At 38.3% G+C, this 12,103-nt stretch overlaps 1 protein-coding gene across 1 annotated transcript in view; it reads left to right on the forward strand.

Annotated features, from left to right (window-relative positions):
• LOC145999412 (uncharacterized) overlaps positions 1–12,103 on the forward strand; it is a 36,429-nt gene that overhangs the window by 12,712 nt on the left and 11,614 nt on the right. Inside the window, exons 2-4 of the mRNA XM_083136368.1 lie at positions 221–331; positions 2,900–3,035; positions 4,408–4,493. Coding sequence (XP_082992494.1) covers positions 257–331; positions 2,900–3,035; positions 4,408–4,493 — 297 coding nt within the window. The 5' untranslated portion in view covers positions 221–256. The remainder of the gene's footprint in view (positions 1–220; positions 332–2,899; positions 3,036–4,407; positions 4,494–12,103) is intronic.

A 12,103-nucleotide genomic window follows, 5' to 3' on the forward strand; every position in this document is an offset into this window, starting at 1 on the left:
TGTGCTTATTTTTGGCTTCACTGGAAATATTCCTGCATTTTTCTGACAAATTTTAATTTATTTAAGACGTATTTTTCAATCTTTATGACATACTTACATACATGTTTTACAGTTTTATATGACATGAAGTCCCGAGGCCTAGTTATTACTTATTAGCTATATAAAAAAGTATATTTCCTTCTAACGTGACCACATGTTATTACGATTTGTTTCTTTACAGTTTTCTCGGCGAAGAGAGTGGGAATAAACAGCCAAAATGCCTGTTATGTACAGCTGCTGCTTTTGGTTCTCTGTGCGGTTGGGATCACTTTTTGTAGGAGTTATCTCCTTGGTAAGATATGTATATAACAGGAGAGTGTTCAGTGGCGTATGCTGAGTCTAAGACCTGGGCTACTTCACTATGACACCTGGTCCTAGGCTATGGAGGAAAAGACAAGACTAGGCTCATTCTTGACGTCTTCAAGAAAGCAAAGTTAGCATTCCAACGCTAGTTAGGTTGCAAACTTAAATAAATTCAGGTTGCCAACTTCTATGAATTCAGGTTGACAACTTCTAAGAATTCAGGTTGTTATCTTCTAAGAATTCAAGTTGCCAACTTCTAGGAATTCAGGTTGCCAACTTCTAGGAATTCAGGTTGACAACTTCTAGGAATTCAGGTTGACAACTTCTAGGAATTCAGGTTGACAACTTCTAGGAATTCAGGTTGACAACTTCTAGGAATTCAGATTGCCAACTTCTAGGAATGCAGGTTTCCAACTTCTAGGAATACAGGTTGACAACTTCTAGGAATTCAGGTTGACAACTTCTAGGAATTCAGATTGCCAACTTCTAGGAATTCAGGTGGCCAACTTCTAAGAATTCAGGTTGACAACTTCTAGGAATTCAAGTTGCCAACTTCTAGGAGTTCAGGTTGACAACTTCTAGGAATTCAGGTTGCCAACTTCTAGGAATTCAGGTTGACAACTTCTACGAGTTCAGGTTGCCAACCTCTAGGAGTTCAGGTTGACAACTTCTAGGAATTCAGGTTGCCAAATTCTAGGAATTCAGGTTGACAACTTCTAGGAATTCAGATTGCCAACTTCTAGGAATTCAGGTTGCCAACTTCTAAGAATTCAGGTTGACAACTTCTAGGAATTCAAGTTGCCAACTTCTAGGAGTTCAGGTTGACAACTTCTAGGAATGCAGGTTGCCAACTCCTGAGAATTCAGGTTGCCAACTTCTAAGAATCCAGGTTGCCAAATCCTTAGAATTAAGTTTGCCAACTCCTAAGAATTCAGGTTGCCAACTTCAAAATTGTCATTATCCTCTTTTTCAAATCATCTTAATTCACACAGTTTCTAATCGATTTTTCTTCAGTATTTTACTTTATAGGCTTCAGGCTTCAGGCTTCGCAGATAGCCTGGAATATACGCATATATTTTAGGCTAACTAGACTATTTGCGAAGCTCAAAGCCCAGAGACTAAAAACAACGAAAAACTACTAAAAAATGTGCATAAAATTATTCGTTTCGATAAAAATATGGTGGTGCTTCATGACTTGGCAACCTTATTTCGTAAAAGTTGGCAACCTGATTTATGAGAAGTTGGCAACCTCTCCTTGTTTCTTCGACAGTTTGCGAAGGATCACAAGTCCTCCTCCTATTTTGGCCGCCTCACACGCAGGTGTACGGATGGCCTGTCTTCTCCTTCACTTGAAAGCTATAGAAATCGGCAACAATATGTCCAAGTCCAAAGGTTGTTGCCAAACTGAATGGAAAGAGACCGGCTTCTACAACAATTGAGTAAATGTTAACGGACAGATACAAGTGCGTAAGCGCAGATTATAACAACTTAAAGCTTTGATTGCTTTATGGTGTAGGGTGTTAAAGGCCTACTACAAAAAAGGTCACGTTTGGTATTAGCTTGGATCAGGGATTTATCAAGAATTTTCCATCCAGTGGGAGGTGTAAGTTTGTATTTAGGTGTGTACAGGTACATTTAGAGTCAATATTAGCATAAATTGGTTCTTTGTGGGGGAAAAAATAGGGATGTGTTAGGGTGTGTGTGTGGATAAACCAGTGGGTGGAACGGTGCTTTTATGGTTCAACATGGAGACAGTGAATCAGGTGGGAAGGGGGGTGCATACGGATATCACCCTAACTGGGAGGATGCTATACGAGCTCACACGCTAAGGTAACCATTAGACAATCAAATTTTGACAAAAGGTACCACGTGAATATCCAAGACCACATTGGGTGTGCTTGCTTCTAGTAACAGATTTAGCTCGAAGTAGGCTGGAATTTGCTTTTGTTTGATTGATTGATTTAAAATTGCTGTGTGTGTCGGCAGATAAGGCCATTTTGCACTCTTTAATGTATACAGGGAAATATCACCTTATCTAAAATCTTTACTTAAAATGTTGAAACAAGGGGTGTTAAAAGCTCCTTGGGAAAAATATCAATGTGGCTGGTTGTAAAGGGATCTGCACATGACAAACAGAACACATTAAAAAGCAAGAATATACTAAAAACTCACAGACAGTGGAAGACACCAGCTCTTCTCAAAAAGCTAAAACATTTGACAAAACACTGTCGTCATCTCCCAACAGGGACACTTGGGAAGACAAAAAGTCTGCCTGAGGAAATCAAATCTGCACATTCAATAAGAATGTGCCGAACACTTTAACAACATTACAGACACGACACATTGGAGGGTCCAGCCCTTGCAGCAAATGACCATGGGTGAGACTGCTGTGTCCAATACGCAGCCGACTTAGAACAACATCTTCTGAACGGGAGGGACGGGACTAGGAACGCCATGCACCTATGGTGGACTTCATTTGCTTTTGTGATTGTGTTAATTTTAAATTAACAAATATCCTCCAATTTAAAATCCTATTTATATTGAATATTCTTTACAGCTCGAAGCATCAGCTGCCATTACAGCTCTCGTGCTTGGATTGGAGCATGAGAAGGAAGTATCATCTCAGATAGGAGAATGGATATCCAATTATAAGATGCTTTTCCTGCAGAATGGCATGGAGAGCTTAAGAGATGGTGAGTGTCGGATTATTTTAAGATTTTTTTTTCTATACATAAATATGGAACTAGAATTTTCAATATTATTTTCCCCAAGGTGTGTTATTTCGTCAAAATCCGCATAATTTTATCCTGAATACACAAAAATCATAATTTAAGCAACAAGATTTATGCACTCTTTTCAAACACCTTACAAGCACTGGTCCAATTGGGGAAAAAATATAACCTTGATTGGAGGATTTCAGATATCTCATTACGGTAACGGTAATGTATACGCGACTTACGTATCACATCCTTTTCTTTGAAATTTTTGCGTTGAATTCAATATCGCCGTCAACACTATGCCGGACCTGCGTTTGACACACACAGCTAGTGATCTCCGTGTGCATAACCTATTTCTTTCATGACCAGGAAATCTCCTTTACATTTTGTAGAGGGTGTTAAGGACTTTTGACTCGTCATAGTTCATGTAATGAGGCTTTTATCAGTCACATAGTTAACATATTATTTTGTATCTTCTGATCCCATTACAGTCCCAGAATGATTTTTTGATATGTTTTATAGTATGAAATGAGGGACCAAATACATTTTTTTCACGATTTTTGGTGATGACATGTTTTGAGATATTAAAGGTCAAAGGTCAAGGTCACGTGACAAAATTATATTTTTATCCAAAGGTAAACTTGTTATATATCACTGGAAAGCTTGTTCAATTCCCTGTACAATAAGCTTTATTTGATCTTCCTAGGCGAAATAGGGGCGGAGTTACAGCACATTTAGTATAGCTAAGCGGGCTCAAAAAGGGCAATTTCTGCTAACTTTGACCTTGAATAATTTAACAATTACAAGACAAACGAAACTAAAAATTTTCATAGTTACTAAGTTCCATGCATAGTTTCAACTCCCCAAATTTCATGAAAATCGGAGATGGTCAGGATGGAAATTGCACATATCTGTGTTGATTTCGCATGGAATGACTTCTACATATAATCATAAATATTGCAGTTTCTTACGAAGTTCCATTTAAGCAATTTTCAAATTCGACTTACGTAAAATTGAAGTCACGTAAACTTTTACGGAACGCATTACTTACGTAACCCCGGGGGTTTCTGTATATCAATAGTAATAATTTTGTAACATTGTTTAGGAATGATAACTGACAATTAAAAAATGCTTACTTGTAGCTGTAGTGTTCAAGTGTTTGACACATCAGTAGTATGGTCATGGACACTTTTGGGTTGTACTTATAGCATAGACTTTCAATGAGATTGTTACAACCTAGAAGTGTCCGTGACTTTACAATAAGTTGCAAGCAAGTCGCGTCACAACTTATCGCTAGTTTTTCTTTCACAATAGTCAAATGTAATAAAATATACCCCCTCTTTTTCAGACACCCATACATGGATCATAACACTAATGGCCCTTGCGTCTGTGTACGCATTTCTTTGTCTGTTGATGATGTATGGCGCATATCAGGTAAGTATGCATTTGTTTGCTTACTTACAACTACAACTGTATTATATTTGATGCATAATTTTTAAACAATTAGGAGAAACGTTATTTAAAGAAATCACACTTTATAACATAGTGACCTGCGCGATGCTTCTTCCGTGTTGTATTACTGTATATCACATATTATACATGTTTATTAGTCTATTTGTACAGATCTTCGCAAAACATAAACATATCGAGATGTATAATACACATAGCCAGTGGCGGCGATTAAAGGGTGGGGCGAAGGGGCAATTGCCCCCCACTTTTCGTCGCTTTTGCCCTCGCACTATGCTAAACCTTATATACAAAGGGAAATATACTCCTTTTGATAACGTTTGGTTTTATAATGTCTGACCCGGTTTCCGTAGCTAAGTGGTTAGCACATCGCGCTACGACACCAGGGGTCCCGGGTTCGAATCCTGGTCTGGGCATGGATGTTTATGAGTGTTCATTCATCATATCATCCCAATCTTCGCAAATTAGCCAAAAGTGGCACAAGAAGCGAAGTAAATTAAAGCAAATCAATCAATTTATAATGTGACTACGTTGGGCTGTAAAAGTATCAACATTTTTTTAAATAGTTCAACACCCCCTTTCTCCCCTTACGGGTTGAACTTCGGAGAATCCTGCTTACGTCAAGAGGTTTCTAGGTCCTTGGGTTTGAGCTGTGCATTGTTAAGTCTGTGGGTACGGACAAACTTTTTATATAATAAGACATGCTTATTAGTTGAAGTTAAATCAGCTTTCTCTTATTTATGTGTGATGTTCGGATCAATAATAAGGCCGGCCTCTTTGATGGAGTGGTTAGCACAGCGCGCTACGACACCAGGGCTCCGGGTTCAAATCCCGACCTGGGAATGGGTGTTTTGGTGAGTGTTCTAGTGTTGCCCACGAGACGAGACGAGACGAGACTTTGGTCTGTCCCGTCCCGTCTCGTGAAAATGCTGTCTCGTCTCGAAAATATTCGTTTGTCCCGTCTCGTGTCCCGTCTCGAGGGGTTCTGTCTCGTCTCGTCTCGTCCCGTCTCGTCTCGAAAAAGTGATCCGGGATATCATGCCAACAAAAGTCAAAAGAAGCAGAAACACGAAATATTTTTCCGGAAAGTGGGATAAAGCTTTAAATATTTTACCCATTGCGTGGTGAGAATAAATAAGGTTCGTTAATAATGAGGACATTAATATTAAAAATGCAGTTTGTTGGTTACTGATTGCTAGGTATCTTATAAAATCTACCTTGTGGTTTTTCTGGCTTCCATACAAGAGTGCTCTTTTCATTACTGCTATACCTTTTGGAAGTTTTGAAATGTTTTCCACTAGACCTTCTTTCTTTCTGAATGTCGAACTTCCGTGCACTATGAAAATGTACATTTCTTCTTTAAATTCTAAGCTTGGCACTCGGGAGCAACAAAAAAGTTTTAAAATGTGTAGTACGAACACAAAAGACTATTTAAAATTTCAATACTTAGTATATTACATTTATTGTTCTTAACATTGTTAAACATCTTCTATGACATAAGTTTTAAAAAGTGTTTCTTTGTGATATTGTGCTGTTTCTTATGCTCAGCTTATGACGCACATACTTCTTTGTTTTCTCTTTAGCCTCTAAGTCTGGTACCACCACCGCTTGATCTAATTTATCCTTCGGCAGACACGCATCTAGAAATATATGTCGGGGGAGGGTGTCCGAGCCAAGTGTTTCAGAAAAAATGATAATAACAACATTAACGACAACAATTAAGCAAATGTGTAAATTAATACATTAATATAATTCATAGGTCTATTCATTTGAATATCTAAATTAATCAATTCTATTATTATTATTACATGAAATGTTACAAAGATTGTAGAAGAATAGTAATATAACAGCACGAATATTAGCTAATATCTAGCTTACGTGTAGTTAAAATCGCCAAAATTTGCATAAAAACAGCTGTCCTGGCAAGAAGTTTAATGTCAAAAAAGGTGATGAATTGAATATTTGCTGAATAACAAAAAAGGATGTTACATCCAGTTGACGAAAAATAAAGTTCCTGATTAATATTTTATGCTCATTATTATAAGTAGTAGTGTACATAAATCTTCATTGATACTGTCATTCAAAGCCGTATGATCGCAATAAAATCCTTGTTCGGCAGGAAAAAGTAACCCTCGATTATACTAAACAAATATATTTTTTGTTTAGCTAGAGCAGGGCCCCAGGAGGATGCAAGAAGCCGTTCCTGCAAAAGTGTATGTTGTACGAAGCGAAGAAACGTGACAAAACCACCACGTATGGAAGGCAAACCTGCATATATTTTATATCGCACATTTACAGAGCCGTGCCTCCTGAAGTTATAAAATCCCAACTTCAATGATTCTTTTAGACATGCTATAGTTGAAAAAAATATGTTTAGATGCACCAAAAGTGCATCATTATCAGATTATGCATATAACGTGTTATTGAAATCAAAAAATTGTGTAAATGGGTGCCTCCCCGATGGCGTTGTAATAACGTCGAGGTCTTGTAATCAAGGGTCCCCGCGTTCGATACCCAATGGAGGCACAAAGTGGATAGGATCGCACTTTAAACTGTAGGTAGGTTCGCGATTTAGCCTATTTGTGAATCAAGTGGACTTAAATAAAGAATATCAACCTTAAGAATATTAGAATCCACTAATTCACCCGCAGCTAAGTCAAATTTCACATATCCCTTTTCATCCTCGTTCATAGACTTCCTGCAATACTCTTGTGCATGTATGTTGCATCCAACCAGGTGCAAGAAATGTAAAGTTATTCTTTCCCTGTACTGCGTTATTTCTTTTCATAACAGTAAGGCTAAATTCTCGTTTTATCTGAACTTTTAAAAAATGTGCAAAATACGTCTCTATCTTTAAACAACCACCCTTTCTCATGCATGTGTAAAATAATCCCACTCTGTCTCAGAAAACCTCTTCCTACGATCAAATGAAGGAAACAACTCTCAAGTCTCAACAATTATAATTTTTTGCTTAAATTTCCTATAATTTATACAAACAGTCGCACATATCACGTCCTTTGGTGCAACACTGTCAACAGCTAATGTTACTTTCCTCATCCTAATAAATTTACTTACAACCAGTGATGGTGCCAGGGAAATGTGACGGGGGGGGGGGGGCGGAAGGGGGCAACAAAATATTGTAAGGGGGCAGTCACATTAAAACGCCCGAGAACACTACACATATGTATATATACATATATAATAATACTTATTATAATAATAATAATAATAATAATAATTATTATTATTATTATTATTATTATATTCATGTATGGTGTTTTGTGTTTGTCTTTTATTTAGAGTGGACGTTTACTGCCTTAATTTACTTCTTGATTACGAGTTTATCTCCACATGATTCGTTTTAATAAAGACATTAATTCTTTTTTATTGGTAAGTTGCGTTGTCTCTAGTGGCCTCTTTCAGTATTGGAAGACATTCATAATTTTATAATTCATCGTCTTTCTTGAGATGAAACTACTGATATAAATATTTAAGTTATAAGATAATAATATAAATGACGAAAAAATGCTTCGAAGAGTTTAATTCTTGCAAAATAAAAGTGACGTTGGAAGAAATGAATCTTCTTGAGTATTAGAAACAATGTGAGGCATTTCTTCTCTGCTCTATGTGCTTTGGAGAACACATTGCCCACCTTTGGTACGTCTAGGACTTGACATTTCTTCTCAATGGCAAGAACAGCCAAATGAGGCAGTTTGCATCCAGCATCCTGTTTCGAGCAAGCCTTTTCAAAGATTTTAAGGACAACCATCTTCGTAATGCTGAAGAGTTTTGGGCAAAATTTGTGTTTCACCTTTCAGGGAAATGTTATCACAGGATAAAAAAATCAGACAAAGGTTACAGTTATCTCATAATTTAAGAAATATTCTGACCCTGGCATTACTTACTCTTACTCTATCACTCCAACGTATGTCTGTGCTACACAATTACAGGCACCTATGGAGTTCGTGGGAAGTTGTTCTTCGATTTTGATATGTACGAGAAAGAGCGAACCTGCATCCAATGATTGAAGAGTGGCAAATCCTAATAAGCGTTCTTTTACCTGCCCGCGATATGTCTTGAATCGAATTTTAAGTGTAATTTGCATTTTAAGGTTCACGTTCAATACATTTGCAAATAATATCCCCTCATTAGCTTCAAGAGTATCGAAGAAATCCCCTTTGTTAAGGTTTCCTCAGACTCATCATCTCGAAATTCAAGTCCCTGAATAGTAAGAAACCGCGATGAATCCACAACAACTGACATGTAGTGACGGGTTTTCTTCGATCACCTTTGGTCCTGGGTTCGATACCCAGTGGAGTCACTTTAAACTATTAGTCCAATCCCGATTGGCTTTTCTGTGCATAAAGTGGACTTAAAACACCAAATCAACCAACCAACCAAATCTTGAATCAACTTTCAATATCTTTTAATAATTAGCGTTGTCACTAACGACCACGATTAGAATAATTTGCGCGTACTACAGATGATGTCTTGTGGTCCTGAAAATATTCGTGATGTTTTAAAACAATCCACATTCACACTTTTCCCCAGTTCTTAAGACTGGGTAAAACTTAGGTTAATCTCGGCTATTACAGGACATAAATTAATGAGAAATCACCTATGCCCGGGTCGGTGCTCGAATCTTGAACGAAAGTCACATACACATAGCTCTATATATATACTAAACAAATTAATATTTGTTAATCAAGTTGGTATTATAAGCAGGAAAGTGATATCATGCAGAATCCACCACTTTGAAAAGGTGAAAATCGTCATACTCTTATAAATGTACTCTCTTATTATTCGATATTTAATTAACTTCACATGGAGGGCCCGGTGGGGGCACAAAGTGTCTGGCATGGGGCGTCCCCCTGCCTCCTCTGGCGTCGTCACTGCTTCCAACCCTCTAATAACTTCGCTGCCGATAGCCTCACCTTCGAAATGGAAGCTTGTGTGTCGGCGAATAATACAAAGAACTTGTGTTCACTGTTCCTCTTTCATTCAAAGTCTGCCGTTTTCCTTTTCAGCTTTCCCTGCAAAACTTCCTGTCAGCAAGCAAACCAAATTACAGAATTTTTATTGCCCCTCCCTTGCATCAACTTCCATTCCTACTTTAGGCCTGGATTTATGGCACGTACCCGCTACTGCAGGTCAACCTCGCCCTATGTTTGGTGTTTGCCCCCTGAAGCAACGGTGTCCATTGTTCAAAGCGAAACCTCTGTCAGTGGGGAACGGCGAAACATAGTCTCGGAATACACGATGGTCGTAATCAAGCTCCCGCCACCCTTACATTGCTGTCAGCTTTCCTCTGAAGTTCGATAAAACTACTTTGTGAAATGTGTTTAGTAACGCGTGAAAATGTAGACAGTAGATACTACATGTATTTTGCTCATAAACTTGAAGGCTAAATTTACAGAATAAAAAGAACAGCTACAACATTCCTTCACCTTATTTACAGAAAGGCTAATCGGGACTGGACCCACAGTTTAAAGTGAGATTCAGATCACTATGTTCCTTCACAGGGTATCGAACCCGGTACCCCTTGATTACAAGGTGACGACGCTAGCACTGTACCATCGGGGAGTCCCCATAGAACAAAGTTTCCTGCTACGACGATTATACAGAACTTAGTGGATTCCTTCATTTGAAATCTATTCTATATCAGCCTCAGTATTTCGTTATTACAATCCAAGGAATAGTATTCTCCTTAAATAAGAAATACATAAATAAAAAAAAGCATTGGAAATAATCTTCAAACGGACGTAAAAAAATCGAATCCAACCACCTGTAGAATGCCTGAGGGGAACAACAAGAATTTTCTCAACAAAGACATTTCCGAAATTTCCATAACATTCTAATAATTCCGCAACCCGTGCAAATAATCATGTGGTAAAATCTTGTCATGGTTCCCTGTAAAGCTAAAATCACCAAATTAGTTGTGTCCATATTTCCCGTATTTTCTCCTCCTCTTTAGCTCTCAGCTGCTCGGAGTGGGATAATGCAAGATTATTTGTCCCTAATGATCTTCTTCTCTTAGTCTTGCTAATATCTTGGACTCCTTAATAACTTTCCCAACAACTCCTTATCAATTTGTACTGCCATGTTTCCCACAATGTTTTTTCCTACTTTCTAATAACATTCACTTCTGTACACCCTTTGATGTAAAAATTAAATAATAATAATAAACCCTATCCGTCGGTCCGTTTATCTTTCCAACCTATAGAGCTGAGACTATTTTTGCAAGATAAACCTCGGACGCAGACACTCCACGATCTTTTGGTCCCTCCTTCCACCTTCTCTACCTGCCCTTTTACTTGATGTTATTCAGAATTGTATTAGTATCTGGAGTACTATCGTTACATAAAGTTATTAACCTGGAATAAATTGAAAAACAAAAATGGGGAGTAATTCTGTGTTTCGAAAGAGTATTGAAAATAAGTTTAAGTATTCATTCATTCCTCTCTCTAGAATAGTCTTCTTTTGACTTAATACACGTTTATCAACGTTTCTAATTGAAATACTTTATTCCAAGCAAACAAGTATTTGCAACTGATTAAATATTTTGCTTTTATTTTTTCGAGACATTCGAGACGAGACGAGACTTTTCAAAAGCCGTTCCGTCCCGTCTCGAAAACGAGACGAGAAAGGCATTCCGTCTCGTCCCGTCTCGAATTTCAAATGGCTTGTCCCGTCTCGAAAACGAGACGAGACACGAGACGAGACGGGACATGTCCCGTCCCATGAGCAACACTAGAGTGTTCCTTCATCAGTTTCATCAAATCACTCATCCTTGTCTTCGCGATTACCCAAAAGGGGAAGAAATGGGAAGTAAAATAAAGGAAAGACTCCTGACTAAATCAAGATGTGCTTTGTTGGAGTGTTCAGCTCCACGCGCTACGAAACCAGAGGCCCCAACTTCGAATGAATTTGAATTTCTAGGTGCGGCACCAGTCACATTGTACGGGGTCCAGCCTCTTGCCGTAACTAAAATATAAATAATGTAAGATAATTGTAATGTCGGAGGACTAAAATATTCTTACTTGGGTTAAAAGCTGAGACTGTAAAGGAGTACATAAGGACAAAAGACAGAACAACACACACTTAGCCCTACGAGGATTATACTGGCCGTAGGTCAGTGGCGTGGCGTGACTTTATCAAAAGTGTTACCGGTCGCGGTCATCAGACGTTATCATCTCCACCCTACCCCCTAGATAAAACATGCCTTTGATCTGGATTTTTGTTCATTTCGTTCTTTTTTTTTTTTTTGCAATCCGCTCAATGATTTAGCCACAATCACTTCTAGAAAGAACTACCACTCATGAGACAGTTACCGCGAAAATCCAGTGAATAGTGGTCGAGCCTTGTCAGCCATCTCTGTTTCTTTGCAAAGAGATGGAAAGGAGAAGAAGAACCACACATTCGGGACAGTTTGACGTTTCTGCGTTGAGCAGACGTACAGCGCCTTGAATAACGTAGTGTGGAAAACGGCATGGTTCAGCGCTCTCTGGCTGGTTCCACTCGAAAATGATCCGCTAGAGGCGCTGGTGTTGACCCCGGTGCTTGGTGTTCGACTGCTT

Source organism: Lepisma saccharinum, chromosome 15, assembly GCF_977018435.1.
Source record: "Lepisma saccharinum chromosome 15, izLepSacc3.1, whole genome shotgun sequence".
NCBI lineage: Eukaryota > Metazoa > Arthropoda > Insecta > Zygentoma > Lepismatidae > Lepisma > Lepisma saccharinum.